The sequence below is a fragment of the Sinocyclocheilus grahami genome, unplaced genomic scaffold (assembly GCF_001515645.1).
Source record: "Sinocyclocheilus grahami isolate Dianchi unplaced genomic scaffold, SAMN03320097.WGS_v1.1 scaffold12.1, whole genome shotgun sequence".
Taxonomy (NCBI): Eukaryota; Metazoa; Chordata; class Actinopteri; order Cypriniformes; family Cyprinidae; genus Sinocyclocheilus; species Sinocyclocheilus grahami.
Window position 1 is genome coordinate 2199371 of NW_015505191.1, and position 17673 is coordinate 2217043.

Genomic DNA, 17673 nt, shown 5'->3' on the forward strand with positions numbered 1-17673 from the left:
AAACGAGAGCAGAATGTAAATGGCTTCTTTACTCTGACTGGTGAGAATTTTCCATTATACCAGTGAGCCAAAAACGGATTCGTGCCAAGATGTCTGCAAGAGCAAACAAACAGAATTAGACAGATGCTGCTGAGCTTTTCTCAAAGACTGATGTTCAATAAACTGCTACACCTCAATTTATTTTCTTATATTTGTTCTTTTTTAAGTGCAACAAATTCAATGAAGAACATTTTACGTATATGGATACATACTGTGGTGCAATCTATTAAATGTACTCTACATTCTTAAAAACAAAAGCTTTTCATTGGATCTGTGTGTCAATGAAGAACCTTTAACATCCATGGAACCTTTGCATTGCACAATAAGTTCTTTACGGTGAAAAAAAAGGTTCTTTAGACTTTGAAAATGTTCTCCACACAAAATGTGACCCTGGACCACAAAACCAGTCATAAGAGTACATTTTTTGAAGATTCAGCATATGAAAGTTGAATAAATAAGCTTTCCATTGATGTATGGTTTGTTAGGATGGGACAATATTTGGCCGAAATACAACCATTTGAAAATCTGCAATCTGGGGGAAAAAAATCTAAATACTGAGAAAATCGCCATGAAAGTTGTCCAAATTAAGCTCTTAGCAATGCATATTACTAATCAACAATTAAGTTTTTATATAATTACGGTAGGAAATTTACAAAATATCTTCATGGAACATGATCTTTACTTATCCTAATGATTTTGGCATAAAAGAAAAATCGATAATTTTGACCCATACAATGTATTTTTGGCTATTGCTACAAATATACCCATGCTACTTATGACTGGTTTTGTGGTCCAGGGTCACAAATGGTTCTTTAAAGACTGGCCACTAAAAGGGGCACCAAAAATTGTTTTTCTATGGCATCACTATGAAAACTCCCTTTTGGAACCTTGCTTTCATATGGTATGGTATTCTCCCATATATAATCACAAAATGTGCTTCACATTAGAATGTAGTTGTATTTGAAAACCAAACGAAAGGTTTATTGGACATGTTTTATATACATGTTTTTTTATAAATAAACAACTACAGTTTTGATCACTAAGAACACAAGCTTCAGCTGCAGGTCTTCTGAGATGTCTTTTATGAACTTGTATCTGTTATGGCCTCTGAGCTTAATGTCACCACAGAGAGTACTCTTGACCTTTTGTAGTAGGTAGCAATTATGAGACAACTATATTACTCTTTCCTTCTTTGTTCTTCTTTTTTCCATTCGGTCCCTATAAATATTTATAACTGACATTTCTGCAGTGCTTAAAATGTATCCAACGCTTTTTTATAAAAACGCTATGAATAATACAATATGAAACTGAACGTCAATATATTACTTTTAGAATCCATATAAATCAGATAAAGAACCTTGAAAATGAAACTGGTTTATATTTTGTTTATATTGTCTTTTCAAGTAAGGGATCTGCACTCGCTTGATCTTCTTAATCACTTTCGATTTATTTTAATTTTGCAACAGAGCAAACAACAATCAAAGCAAAGTCTTTATATTGTCTTTGAAATGATCATTTGCCACTTCAGAGAGATGCGAGTAATCGGGTCAAACTGCAGTTGTCCTTTTCATGTGATATCTCTCCACGAGAGCCGGATCAGCAGCCCTCTCTCCTCAGACTCTAGGAATAGCGCCACTTCCCTTAAATGCTATTAGCAGACAGATACGACAGAATGGAGGAAGGCTGATACAATTATTGTGTGATTCAGACTATCCACAGTCTTTCGACCTTGAATGTTTACAGGTCAAATTCTGATGCGCGCACACACACACACAAGGAATGGTTTGAGGTTTTCTGCTTTTTCGTCTTATTTAGGCACACACACAACCATCAATATCTCCAGTCCTCTCTAGGGTGGTGCATATTGTGCCCCAGCTGGTACAGCTATCATCCGACATTAATTGAACTGAGGGATACTGAGGACTTTTAGGGCATGGTATTTCACGCCATCCTGATAGGACACCAGGAGAGCAGGAGGAGAGAATTGCTTTGAAGTGATTCATTTGTGGAGGACACCGTGCCATACATCACCAATGCCACACTGAGTATATGAGTTTTCACTCTATAAACAATGGATCTCTTACATGGTGGAAGCTTTAAGTCTCGCTAATCTTTTGTGACATTGTTTATCTTACACATAAATGCTTGATTTATTTTAGAAGCTAGAATCAATGCCATATTTTGAAAAACATCTTAAATTTACAATTTAAAACCATTGCATCTACAGTATTTAATAATAAAAATGCCACAAGTTTAATTTTAACCAGAATGTCGCAATAAATCCACTTAACAATGAATTGCAAATTTACCAATCAATTGACTGCACTTTATATGACAGGCTGTTCTGGGTCATTTAATATCGCTATGGCCCATTTTCACAGAATGTGATGAAGTTTTTTATATTTATTCTTTATACAATTCTTTATATTAGGGTTTCAAAAACAACAGCAGGGAGTGACTGCCAATTTGACATCTTTTTCTCCTCTTTGGACCATTTTCTCTTTCAAAAGTCAAAGAAACGCTATTCTGATTTTTTTTCTCTTTTGCTACTGGAGCAAAAAATACATTTGTTGAAGTTTCCGTTCACCACTATAGAAGTTTACCCAACTTCCACGTCTTAGAACCGTGGAAATGTGAGAAAAAAATAAATACATTTTGATTTATTGCCAAATTACTAGAAATATCAGGCATATCTGAGGTGCATGTTTTCAATCAAGCTAAATAAATGATTTACTCAGTTGTAAAGGTTAGTTTCCCCCCCTTCCACATGTAAATGAGAGGGCACTAATGAAGTCAAAAACCGATGCCAGCAGTGAGTGGTTACACCAGATGTGTAAAGAGATTAGATGAGGCTGAATCAAAGTCAAGGCCAATCTTATCTGATCAGCTTGATGAGAACTGTACACCAGCTCCACCAACTCTAAATAAATGATTGTAACAGTTGAAGTGTTCTAATTGCATCATGAGGACATTTAGAGACTGTGGGGGTCCTGTAGGACTTCAGAACTCATGTGAGCACAACACAGAGCCGACAGTAAACAAGGACGTTCAAGGACGACATCCAAGCTGTGATATCTGCACTGAGGCAGCAGTGCTCATAATGATGACAGAAACAATTTCAACCAACACAGTCTTCTTATGGTTTGCTTGATGTTGTCTCCAAGAAGAACTAGAGGGCAGTTAATAGTAATGAAAATCTCAGAGAGAAATTCCTCTTGAGGTTGAGATTAGTCCAGTTAACAGCGACATTGTTGAGTATTTAGTATTTATTTATTATTTTTCTGCATTTTTCTGCACAGTCACAACATACTTTTGTTGTTCTAAAACAAATTAAACGTAAAATTTGCTTATTTACAGAAAAACAATTCAGTAATATTTGAGTTCAAATCAGGTTAGTGTTTTTCCTATACTGTGATAGCAAGAAACTTACCGCAATAACTGAAAGTTACTATTGTTTAGGAAAGATGTTATTAATGTATTGCCCTTTAATAAAATACTCACAAAAAATATCCTGAAGATTAGGGGGTGTTCAGAGACATGATGAACATTTCTTATTTCAATATGTCAGACTGATTTCATGCTATGACTGATTGGAGACTTATTTGCATTATGTCATAGTTCTGCTCTCCTGGGAGGCATAAATATCTTTAGCTGAGCACATTAGTTGGTAAGTTTATGCATTCACCGAGAGTCTTATGCAAAATACATTCTTAAATAAAACACCTCACTTCCTGAGTGATAGTCGCATATTTAGGAGCATTTAAATGACCTTATTATTTATATTACTGAGGTGGGCTGATGCATTATGTGAACAGTAATTACAGTGTCCATAAAACAGGTTGAAAAAAAATTTGTTTATTTTACTGTGATCAATTGAGAAAACAACTTTAACATGATAATTATTAGGTAAGACCCAACTCACCAGACTCAAAGCAAAAGAATTAGGTCAAACTATCTTAGAGCTTAAATTATTAGAGCAGATTTCACATTAACAAGACTCGCTGAGCCTCTTTAATGGGTTAATTGATCTGAGTCGCCTTTGTTTGATATAACCCAAATCATTACTGGGTTGAAATGAATCATTGCCCTCTACATGACACTATCTAAGTCATAAATCTCAAGCAAATATGCCTCTGTGGAACGGTTTGTAGTAGGAAATTTAATTTAGAGAAATACATAAAAATGTTGTTGACAAAAGACATTAGGACCAGAATAGGAGGTACAAGGAGAGACAAAAAATATTTTTATGCTCTTGAGGCAGTGCATGACATACAATGCTTATATTTCATTTTCGCTCTGCATTAAAATTTCAAGGTGACCAATATAAAGATTTATTTGATTAAAATCTAAAATTATATAAGAATATAGGTACATCATATGCAATTGTCAATTAGTCCAGTTTTATCAAATATTATGGACACCTTCTGCTTAATAGACCCTAAGCTGTTTTCTCTCTTGATAAACTGATTATATTCTGAACACATGTGGACTTCTATTAAAAAAAGAAAAAGCAACAATGAACAGTCATCCATGTAAATGCCTCTCTAGGCAATTACAGAGGCAATCAATATTCCCAATAGTGTTTGAGACAGTAAACGGTTACAATGCAATACAGGTTGCATTTATGAGGTTTTGAAGTATCTCTCTCTGCTCTGTTAGTTTAACAGATTACATTTTTCATGCTGTGAAATATGGTACTGCTTTGTTTTATCAATGATGTTTTTCTCTGATGCAAGCAAAATTGTCAACAAGTACCGATCTATCAGACAAAGACATCAACTAATCTTTTGCTACATCATTTTAGTACAATCAAAAGAAACTATGACAGAGTGACGAGCATCAGAACAGACTCTTCCATTCCAGTCAGGATATTTTGCCTTTCCCTTGATCCAGTTTGCTCTAGAACCAGTGCACAGTTTTAGGAGTACTAAAGACTACGGTTGAAAGAATTGAGGAGATTTCAAAGAGGATGTGAATTAAAACACAAACCACGTCACTTGCAATTAAACCAAATCAATACATGCATCTCCACTAGGAGTGAAAAGGAATATAAGAGCTCTCGGCTCATGAAACTTTGTTTTTTTGTTGTTGTTTTTTTTCAAAGTTTTAGATGTTAAACCACTACAGAGACCATCTTAAATCAGTAATCCCACTGTTATCGTGCCCTTGACCAAGACACATAACCTCAGATCATTATAAGAAATTGATCTGGAATTAGTGTACTATATATCTACTTGGATTAAAAAGGGACGGCTAAATGGCAAATTTCTAAGTCAGAGCAGTGAAGAAAAAACTAGGTATAACTTCTCCACCATATTCAAATGCACGCTAACTGCTTCCAGACTTCCTGATGGCAGCTGTCAGATGGACATTTGACTTGAGAGACATGGGGAAAGAGTCAGGTGCAGTAGAGAGAGACCAGTGCTGAGACAAGCTGTCAAACAGTCCAACACCACAAGCTGAACGCTTAGACAGGGCGGCAGTTTCTCAACATTCTGAATAATGAGCTGCTGCAAGCCTTCAACACATGCAGAACAACATATTCACAGAAAAGACTTGTGCAGAATTTCTCTATTTAAAAGTTTGGATTTAAATTGATAATACATAAGTAGGCCTATGCACAAACACACATCTTTTAATAATATCTGACCTTCTTGAGCAGTTAAAGGGGAAGAAATATAGCACTTGCCATGTGCAGCGCTTGGAATCGTTTATTGCCTATTTTCATGCCTGTTAATTTAACCTCATTTGAAATTATTCAGAGCTGCAGTTCTGCTTTATAAATCAAGCATGGCTTTGCAAGCCACATTTTACCTAGTTTTATAACCCCTAGTCCTTTATTCTGCCTGTGAGTAAAAGCTAATTTAATTTAATTTTTAATTTTTCATCAGAACCTCAACAAAACTTAAACAAACTCACCTGTATGCACTGTGAGCTGGACCACGGAAACCTGAAACGGATATATACATTTTACCTAGGCGTTACAAATACTCAACTGAGACTAAATTTATTAGGACCGTTTTATGTTTTAACACAGTAACATTTTTACTGTAGACCTAAGATTTCATGGTTTTCATCATATAAATTACACCTCGCACATGTAATATTTTAAAATGTATTATAAAGTGTATTATATTAGAGTAGAATACTTCATTAAACGATAGGGCCCGATGCGCTTCCATAGAGAAATGGAAATCCTAAATATACACTGATCTTAGAACTACCCTGCTGAAAAAAACAATAGAACCATGCACCACAGAAAATTCTAATGGTTTCCACTACAAATACCATTACAAACAATCAACTTGTAACCATTAAAACCATTAAAAGTGGTTTTCTGTAGTGTGTTTTGGGACATACTCCATTAGGATTTATTGGTTTTAGCAAGCCACTAATAGAAGGTGACCAATTTCCAGTAGAGACCCACAGGTTCCATTGCTGTTTCCATTAAAACCAATACAAGTCCCATAACCAGTAAAACCATTACAAATGTTGTGATGGTGTCTATTGTTTTTTTCAGCAGGGTACTTATTCAGCTCAGTTCACACTCGCTGAGTTACCGACAAACAACAAAACCGAAGAAAAAAGCTTTTGGAAAAATGTAAAGAGTTTGATTGAAAGTGGCCTTTGGTATGTTTCTCGCGTTTGAGCGTGCGCGTATAGTGTAGGCGAGTGACTTTGGCTGGAGGGACACGCATCAGGCGATCGCGCATTCGTGGATCAGACCTCACCGAGGACGCAGCGGAGCACAGCTTTCTTGGATTTCTGATTAGCATCTCGAGTTTGCGCAAATCAATTATCATCAGTCATTTCTAGTAAATGCACACGTTATTTGACGTTCTGTAACGGAGGATCTATGTTTCTCTTGTGGTTTGTCGTTTACTTAAGAGCATGCCACATTTTCTCCGATGTACCTAATGGACAAAAATAATTAAAATGATAGAAATCTCGGTGATTGGAATGCTTCAACATATTCTGATTTGTACAACTCGAGACCGTTCGACTACCTGTAGGATTTCATCAAGCGCGTGAGGGAGGCAGTGATGCCCAGGAGGTAATGCGCATTAGTATAATGTGACACAAAAAAAGGGTTTTTTTTTGCGCTCGAACGGAGGTGTCTGTGCACATCGTGCACATCTGTACCCGGTGAATATAAGCTAATGGAACCACCGTAATCTCAAGGAGATCTTACGGCACGTTGTTTTCGAAAAGGCGTTGGGATGCTCTACGTTTATTCTTCAAACCCCGTTGAAGATGTACACAACACGGGTACATTTCCAGCAATATACACGTACCTGTACCATACAAGCTCCGTCTGAATGGCAATACTTGAATGTTTGAATTCGTGAAATCATATGGCAATAGTTTTTGCACCTGATGCAAAGCAATCCGCAATCGATCGAATGAATGATCATTCCTGCATGGGCGTGCAGAGTGACTAATCGCACCTGGACCACAATAAGACAGGATGGAGACGAATCAGACACGCGTTTTGATTGTTGGCTTTGAGCTACCAGTAAGCGCTCTGTAGTAAAGTTGCAGCGGCCGAACTACAGGTGCTTTATGAAGATAAGGACACAATCGTTAGTTTGCCCTCGCAGAAATGCCAGTGCGTGCTGTGACTTCCAGGTTCATGTACAGGGGACTTTGCTCAATTCCAGATATCCTCTCCTACAAGACTCCCGTCAGCCTCCCCGAGGATGAAGTGGAGGGTAAGTGATATTTCATTGTGAGTTGCAGGGAGACGTTATCTGTGGCGATAGTGCTGCCAGTATACTTGTGAATGTGGATTTCAGCACCATGGAGAGCGCCCTGCGGCATCCTCTACTGTCCACTATGAAGAAACTGCTTGTTTTTTCCTATAAACTACTATTAAAAATTGTCGCAAATAGTTTGAAAAAAGTAAATATTTTCATTTAGATTGTGTTGGTTTGGAGATAAGCGTTTGAACAAACGCCATCAGATTAAATCTATAATGCAGTTCAAGCTTACAATATGAAGGGGGAAGGTGGGCGTTCATATCTGATCACACACTAATACAGCCGCGAATGTATCTAGTATTTTAATATTTGTATTACATTAAAAAATGATAAATAATACTAAATCTTTTGGCAAAGACACGTTTAAATAACACATGTAAATTACATTAATTGATAATAATTTTAATGGTTGCACCATATAAAAAAACGTTCCATTCTTTACATTCAAGTGTCTACATAGATTAAATAGATAGATTAAATGCCATAATTTAGTTTATATTTGTTTTTATCTTTTTTTGATTTTATGCATACCGTTTTTGTATGCAGCCTTTTCCATGCATGTGATACACACACCTAGCTAACACTCCTTCAGTTCCAGAGAACTATAGAGGCCTACCTCTTAATTACATAGTGATGTGGGGGATTTTATTATCATATTCTTTTTCTTATATGAAAAAGAGACTAATTTGAATTAAAACATTTATGCTTGTCTATGCTTAGCTACAATTAGGTTACTGTCCATATGCCGTATGACACGGTTTATGCAATGTTAGCTCGTAAACTTACAATGATATAATTTATCTAATCTGTTAAAGTTAACAGACTTTTTGTTATATATATATATATCACGTAATGTCATGGCTAATGAAAATATGGCTTGGCAAATTAAAAAAATTTCAGAATAATATAACGTTTCCTTGTGACACATATTAATTACTTTTAATGAAATTTTATTATCATATTCTTTTTCTTATATGAAAAAGAGACTAATTTGAATTAAAACATTTATGCTTGTCTATGCTTAGCTGCAATTAGGTTACTGTCCATATGCCGTATGACACGGTTTATGCAATGTTAGCTCGTAAACTTACAATGATATAATTTATCTAATCTGTTAAAGTTAACAGACTTTTTGTTATATATATATATATATCACGTAATGTCATGGCTAATGAAAATATGGCTTGGCAAATTAAGCAATATTCTCTTAAATGTGCTATTTAGTATAACTCATCTGTGCATTGGCCGCTGATCATTTCTAGCAGTTATTTCATCATTTACAGGGATATTTGGCATTTTGAACATTGCTCTTTTAATGAAAAGGTCAATTTTATTCTCCTCGTGTCATTAGTGTGACATGCAAAAGCTGACTGTGGATGAGCTGAAGAGACTCCTGTATGACACCTTCTGTGACCATTTGACTATGAAAGACATCGAGAACATCATCATGACTGAGGAGAGTCACTTGAACAGCCCCGAGTGCCAAGTAGATATTGACAGTAAGTCTTCATACGCTAACAATTCTCAAAAGCAAAGTAAAAAATTATAACAAAATTGTGGCAAACATGATACATTGACCTTGGCTGTTTGTCTCTAGCATATTCGCTCCCTGTGTGTGCCCACGCCTCCGTATCATTATGAAGTGTCTGGGCATTATCGTGTCAATCAAAATTGTCTGTCAACTCCATTAAAAACCCAAGACACAGAGGTTATTGCTGCAGTGTAGAAAAACGGTCTATTATTAGCTGAAACATATTCTGTTGATAGTCCTGGGGAAATAAAGGAGCTCATGAATCAGTTTGAAGCAGGACAGTGGGGAATGTATCTGTAATACTGATGAACACCTCGTACTCTTTGGTAGAAAATATATTTTTACTGAATACCAGCCACTGGCAAGTTTTTATTCATTTTCATAAGCTTATACACATATTGTATCTAATTGAAGAAACAAAAAAAAAAACAATACACACTTGAAGGGAAACTTAAGAGATGAAAAGTTTGTCCTTCCAAAAAAAAAAAAGCGCCATATCACACAACCACAAGTGTTGTTTCATCAGCTGCAGCAGCTGGAAATCTTAATATTAAAAATAGTTAATACTGAGTCATTTACATTTTAGACACAATATTGGCAGTTATCTGTTTTGCAACGCTAATTATAATATTAACAAACGAATCCACAACAGGACTGTGGCAAACCTGAGCAATACACCGTAGCTGTGTTTGGTTTCTAGATTTACTAGCGTTTTTTGATTGATTGGCTGATTCATTATTTAATTACTCACCCATAAAGTCACTTGTTTTGTTCCTGAATGAATCAAAGTTTTAGAATGAATTGAAGAAGTGCTTTTGTGCCACTTGTTTGAATGAGTGATTCATTGACTCACTCACTTATTGCCACCTACTGGTGAAACTATGTAACCTGCAGAAAGAGTCACTGAAAAGTCTCTGCTACTAATACATTTCATTAACACACTGAAATGCATAAATACAGACAAATTAAGTGATACAAACAGTGAAAAGTACTGGAGTTGTTGGAGTCTTTTAACACTGCCTGACCAATCAGATTTGAGGACTGATGTTGTATAAATGTATGTCAGGTGGAAAAATCCAGTATTATGTATAATAACCTTTCTCTTCCATTTTCTTCAATTTGTCCTCAAAGCAAGTCCCATGCAACAAGTCAAGCACACCTGTGTGCGCAAGAGCTTGATTTGTGCCTTCGCCTTTGCATTCATCATCAGCGTCATGCTCATCGCAGCCAATCAGATGCTTCGAAGAGGAATGAAATGAACAGTTCTGTTTCTAAGACAATGAATGACTGACAAAAGGAAACAAGGTAAACATGCAAAAAAAGTCTACTAATTTCACTAGTTTCTAATGACCACAGTTTTACAGAAACACCAAAGGCTGCACTTTCATTCTACTACAAACTCAAGGTAAAGACAGACTGTTGTTAGACAGACAAAAGAAAAATTTAGCCCAAAAAAACAGTTTAAAAGTGTTATTATCATTAACCTATATTAATGATCATTGTCCTAAAAAAATATGAATTTTTTTTCTTTGGCTTATGTTACAAAGTAGACATCTATTATAATGTAGCACATAATACTTAAAAGTATTGTATTGTATAGTTGTAATTCACTTTATATCAATATCGTGTCATTATATAACATGACACAATGACATTGACAAAACAACTTCCCCATTTTGTAACAACGTGTGACCTTACACAATTTTAGATCCAGTAGGACCTAGATGTATTTTACCAACATGGTGTCAAACATCACCGGTTTGATGGATGAATGGATACAGAACATAAAGATGAAATAAACACATTTCTCAACACTATCTAAGTCACCATGAGTAGTTAGGCTTAGAGCAATTTAAAAAGAAAATGAATGTACTAGAAATCTACCAGTAATAAACTGTGATGAAAAATAGAGTATACATTTGGTGACAATCCAAAGTGTTACTGAACCTAACCTGTGCAATTGTCTTTTGTTAACTTGCAAAAACAGTATTTCTTCTCGTCTTGACTCTCAGGATTGTTTGTCGACAGGTCTTTTATTAAATTGTCTGCTGGTTGTGTGAGAAAAAGTGTTGTGAAAAATGACTGAATATTACAGGCTATTCGTATAGTGTGCCACGTGAGACTAACTGTTAACAATATAACTGTTCTGAGTGTTAATACATATTTGCATGACGTGTTTCCTAGCATTTTGATAACATCAATGTTGTCAATGAGTAATCAGTCTGTATCAATATTATCATTTTCTTTTAAGAACTTGTGGATTTCATTGTTCTGGGGTGTTGTGATCTGTATAATGGTCCATTTTCTATTTTTAAGTCATGACATTAACGTTCTCTCATTGTAACCAAATTTTTGTCCACATTATCCTGGTCAACGTGAAAATTACAGGTTAAGTTGGCTTTTGAAGCAACTGTATGTGTTTTTTGTTATTTATTTATTTTACCCTGAAATATCGGTTTCAACATAATTCGACCAAATGGTCTGTTTGGTTCAAACTCTCCCCTCAAATGTCTGTTGTGGGAGAGTGAGCGGGTACGACTCCAAAGTTGCAAAAACACACAAAACTACATACAGTTGCTTTAAGTTTATACATTCATAGCGTAACTCAATAACTGCAGGGGGCTCTAAAGTTGCAAAAACACACAAAACGACATACAGTTGATTTAAGTTTATGCATTCATAGTGTAACTCAAAGGGAATGAACCAGTGCAAGTTATTCAAAAGTATTATTTTTAAGTTAACTTAATAGCTTTAAGTTTGGTGCGAGTTAATGGTAACAAGCAATATTTGGCTTATGCATACTCTGAAATAAATGTATGCATCCAGCATCTATCTGTAATTTATGCATTTGTCAGTAATCTCAGTGCCTAAACAGTAAATTGGATGGTGTTGTTGTGTATGTCTTAGGTTTAAAGTCCAAATTGTATATTTTTGTGCACTTTCTCAGTATTTAATTCACATGTTTGTGCTATATCACAGATGACACTTAACTGATACATATGTTGTTCATTAACATTTATTTGACTTAATTTTGAAAAAAAAAAAAAGTAAGTTAAGTCTGTTATGACTGATTATTTAAATGAATCTGCAACTGCATATGATTGTAATGATAGTGTTGCATTGGTTTTATGAGGCTATAGAGTGAAACATATCAATATACAACTTAAGACTTTTTTCAGAGTAATATTATTACTATTATACATTACAGAAAGTTTGTAGTTCGCAAACTCAAGACATTCTGACTTCAGAGATTATGAAGGTAATGCTGACATGACAAGACAACCTTTGCGCAAAATATATAAGCATTGATGAAAACCTGTTTCTTTGCAGTTGCATGCATTTGTAATTTTCTGACATGTTGTATTGTGTGGTGTCAAGGTCAGCCTCTGTTGTTAAAATATGCAATCTATGCTCATTTGATGACTGTGATTTAAAGTTACGATTTATATATCTATACATATACAAATTGAGATATACTGATTTCAGGACATTACAAACATATCACGCTCGCGATTTCCAAAGCTCAAGCATGTGATCTGCCGTGCGAATCGTTTTTACACAATAATAGGGGTATTATTATTTAACACTGCAATATGTTTGTTTTTTCAGAGTAATAAATGGGTAAAAGTCCTAGGATTATATAAAAATAGTTTTATTTTTGTATTTTTCCAATATTACTTCATATTAATTAATCTTATTCCACATGGAAATATTACAGCACATTTACTTAAATTACATCTATTACACCCAACTACATAATGGCTGATACACGTTGGCAGTTACAAAGTAGCTCACTTGATTATATTAATGTAGTGATGTAACAGTAATATATCTAACTGATGTATGTAACTTTATATTGCATCAATGTAGGCCTAGAAAACAACCTTGAATCTATGATGTGCCAACATGTGCTGATGTTACATTTAATTGCACCATGTCAACAAATGAATTAAAACAGTGGTGCTCCTTCTTTGGTCTTTCTCATTGTCATTTTGTTTGTATTACATTACCCACATTACTATAGTATTCAGCACTTTAAAAAGGGATGCTGGTTTAGTTTAATTTATTTGGTCATATTTCCACACGAGTATGCATATAAAATGCTTCGGTGGAATGGGTCTGCTAACATTTTTTTATTATTATTATTCCATGAGCTTTATATACTGGTGCTAGTATTAAGTAAATAATCTCAACTAGACCAACAAAAAGTATCTAGCAGTGAAACAAGGTTTTAGACTACTAATACTATCTTTTCTCTAATGCCTAGCCAATAAGACCTTTCATCACCAGGCTTGTAAATGTAATGCATTCCAATCAAGTGTAACATTCATCAGTGCAGACAAGAGGAATTCACCAAGGCCATGCAAGCTAGCAGTACAAAACCTCCCTGCAACAAGCAATCAGGACTAAATTGAAAACGCTTCCCTCATCTGAATTTCAATCTAAACCACTGACACAGAAGGCAGACAAAAACAATAACTCTCTCCATAGTGTAACGTTCAGCTTGGGAACACTGTCAACTTCATGATAGACAGCAAATAAAAGCAATCAATTATGTTAACGCCTAACTTTTAAAGTTAAATAACATTGTGTTCTTTTCCGGACACACAAATTACAGCCCCACATTATGAAATTATGTCCACAATATTCAAAATAAACCTGTCCACAATGTAAACTTGTTTATTCTTGCAAAACATGATTTTTGTTTAAGCCATACAATTTGATACAAATATGCACACTGTTCTCCTTCCAAGAACCAGTTCACCCAGAAAGGAAAATTAGCTGAAAATTCACTCACCCTCAGGCCATCCAAGATGTGGATGAGCTTGTTTCTTCATCTGAACAGATTTGGAGAAATTTAGCATTACATCACTTGCTGCTTACTAATGGATCGACACTTATTCACTGCAGAGGATCTAATGCTAAGCAATGTAATAGATTTGGAGAAATGTAGCATTACAAGGAACAAACAAAATGATCTTGGACAGCCTGAGGGTGAGGAATTTTTGTTTTATTTTTGTGTGAACCATTCCTTTAAGGAATTGCATACAAGGGCTTTGTAATGATAATAGTTAGCAGCATGTTCTTGAAGGAAAAAAAGGAATAATTAAAAAGAACTTTTATAAATTACATTTCAACCCCATTCATTGTGTAGCGTCACTCTCCAACCACCAGTTGGTGGAGGATGAAGAGATGGAGGAAGATCTGGAATAGACAGCAAATATGGAGGTATCTCAATGTTTTCAGCACATTCTTCCTCTTCCATCTTTAAAACTCTGAAAATAAAAAGAGTTACAGGTGACTGCTGAGCTCAAGAGCATATGTGTGTTTTCTCTACCGCTGGAACCTATATGCAGATAATTATGCAAATGACACAGCTGTATGCTGCAGGCATCTTATTTTAATGTGCGTCAGGGTGACCTCTAAAACAAGATTTTTCATGCATTTTGAATGCTCTGAAACACACTTGCACCTAAGCAGCTGGAATCCTTCATCCATTAAGTTCAGCAACATGCTCAGTCGTAACAAAATTGGTTGTTTTAGACTAAATAAAGTGTTTCTGCAATCGGTATAATACTAAATCCTAAATAATGGGTAACACGAGCATCATCCTTCATGTTAGAGTGCGAATTGTGAGTTCCAACTAAGCAAGTAAGAAACGTGATCATTTGTCAACATCAAAGTCAAAGTAATTAAAAACTAAACCCATCTAAGTGAATGAAATACTTGTTGGAAACATTCCATCCTTTTCAAATCATCATTCTGTGTAGTATCCCACATTTAGTACCTTCCTGATGTCAAAGCAGCCAGTTTCTTCTCTCTTCTGGTGAGCCATTCATCAATGCTGCGCTCAGTAGATGATCCATCTTGGTCAGGGTCTTCCTTCTGCCGCTTTTCATCTGACAGGAAATTGCCACAATTGCTACTCAGTTTAACAGACTGTGAAAATGTCTAAGTGTAAGACAACAGCTTGCCTTCTCAGTAAACTATGACTTAAAGATCAATGACACATCTCAAAGACATCATAAGATGAAGGTCCAAGAAAGCTGCTGCTGACTTCTGTAGCACCTCACCATCAATCTTTTGCTCCAGCATCTTCATATGTCTCTCTGTCATGTGTGAAAAACGACAGCTTGTACCAAATACACATTGTCCTGAAAGACAGTAAGAGGACAAAGCTTATCAGATTCATAATAGAAAACTTACTACACAGCGGTGTGGCTTCCTCTGTCAATTTTCTCACCTGACTGGAGAAATTTTCTGCAGGGCTCCTTTGTCCGCTCTTCATTTAAAAATGTGGCAGCGTCTGAAAATAAAAAGTAAAAAAGTGATTCATTTCCAGTGAATTGTTTTGTAGCCTCCTATTGCTTTGTGAAGTTTTCTGTGAGTACCTCTGAAGTTGTCAAACCAGGATTTTTTAGCCCGGTGATGCTGGACGCCGTTCAGGTGCTTCTTTCTGTTGTGCAGGTTGTCTTGAAAACTGCGGTCACAGTAGTCGCAGTAATATCTCTTCCCCATTGCTCACTATGCAGTAAACACTACAAATCAGAATGAATTAAAACACACTAATTAAGTTTTTTTTTTAAATAGATTAATTTGAACTTTAGAACTCGTCCTCGATGAAAGATACGTTCCTTCTGTGAGCAGTTCAATATGGCGGACACAACAAAACAAACTGGATGCGTCTGCGCAGACTCAGAATTAAGTGACCTATAGCACCCTCTAGTGGTCAAATGCCGCCTTACAACACGTTTACATTTGAAACTAATTCATTTTGTGCTGTCAACCATTGTTGGTGTTATTTTACAATTATCATCTATAAATCTACAGATTGTTTTGATTTCATGTTTACATGTTTGTGTCTGTGTCAAATAAGCTTGATAAAAAGAAGCATTTAAAAAAAATCCACATATAACAAAACCAGTCATAAGGGTCCATTTTTTTTTTATTGAGATTTATACATCATCTGAAAGCTGAATAAATTTAATAGATTAATTTGAACTTTAGAACTCGTCCTCGATGAAAGATACGTTCCTTCTGTGAGCAGTTCAATATGGCGGACACAACAAAACAAACTGGATGCGTCTGCGCAGACTCAGAATTAAGTGACCTATAGCACCCTCTAGTGGTCAAACGCCGCCTTACAACACGTTTACATTTGAAACTAATTCATTTTGTGCTGTCAACCATTGTTGGTGTTATTTTACAATTATCATCTATAAATCTACAGATTGTTTTGATTTCATGTTTACATGTTTGTGTCTGTGTCAAATAAGCTTGATAAAAAGAAGCATTTAAAAAAAATCCACATATAACAAAACCAGTCATAAGGGTCCATTTTTTTTTTATTGAGATTTATACATCATCTGAAAGCTGAATAAATAAGCTTTCCACTGAAGGTTTGTTAGGATAGGGCAATATTTGGCCGAGATACAACCATTTGAAAATCTGGAATCTGAGGGTGCAAAAAAATCTAAATATTGAGAAAATCACCTTTAAAGTTGTCCAAATGATGTTCTTAGTGCATATTACTAATCAAAAATTAAGTTTTTATATATTTACGGAAGAAATTTTACAAAATATATTCATGGAACATGACCTTTACTTAATGTCCTAATGATTTTTTGGCATAAAAGAAAAAAAAATCGATAATTTTGACCCATGCAATGTATTGTTGGCTATTGCTACAGATATACCCATGCTACTTATGACTGGTTTTGTGGTCCAGGGTCACAAATATAATATTTAAAAGGTCTATTATTAATAAATACAAACAATTGCTCTGTCTGTGCCATAAAAAAGAATGATCGCAGATCATGTAATATATAATAGTAGTCAGTGGGGAGGTTAAGCAGTTATACAATTTCAGAATTTTAAGTAACGCTGCATTAAATTAATACTTTACTTTACTTTACTTTACTTTTAGTCATTTAGCAGATGCTTTTATCCAAAGCGACTTACAAATAAGAAAAAGTAATTAAAACTAAAAGCTAAAACTCTATAAATACTATATATATACACACATTTAAGAAAATATAAAAATGACAAATGCATACAACATTTCAAAACTAAAACATTTAAATGAAAACAAAAAAATAAAGCTAAAAACAATTCAAACATACACAAATAAGAAAAAGTAATTAAAACTAAAAGCTAAAAGCTTTTAAGAAAATAAAATAAATTAAATAAAAATGACAAATGCATACAACAACATTTCAAAACTAAAACATTTAAATGAAAACAAAAAAATAAAGTTAAAAACAATTCAAAAATATTAAAAGAACAAAAGGTATGAGTATAATAATGATTCTAACATAACACTAAGCCAAACACCAAAAAACA

General features: G+C 34.8%; 1 protein-coding gene across 3 annotated transcripts; it reads right to left on the reverse strand.

Moving 5' to 3' along the window:
* Positions 1 to 14143: 14143 nt before the first annotated feature.
* LOC107598336 (zinc finger matrin-type protein 5-like) lies at positions 14144 to 16357 on the reverse strand. 3 transcript variants are annotated; one of them, XM_016289659.1, is made up of 6 exons: positions 16334 to 16357; positions 15723 to 15855; positions 15575 to 15637; positions 15405 to 15485; positions 15119 to 15230; positions 14144 to 14606 (listed from the first exon to the last, which is right to left on the reverse strand). In XM_016289659.1, exons 2-6 carry the CDS (start codon positions 15847 to 15849, stop codon positions 14465 to 14467), a joined length of 525 nt encoding a protein of 174 aa, XP_016145145.1. In that variant the 5' UTR covers positions 15850 to 15855; positions 16334 to 16357; the 3' UTR covers positions 14144 to 14464. The 3 variants fall into 3 exon arrangements, with proteins under 3 accessions (XP_016145145.1, XP_016145139.1, XP_016145132.1); XM_016289653.1 differs by lacking the exon at positions 16334 to 16357 and adding an exon at positions 15934 to 15970; XM_016289646.1 differs by lacking the exon at positions 16334 to 16357 and having other exon boundaries at positions 15723 to 16001.
* Between the last annotated feature and the right edge of the window lie 1316 nt (positions 16358 to 17673).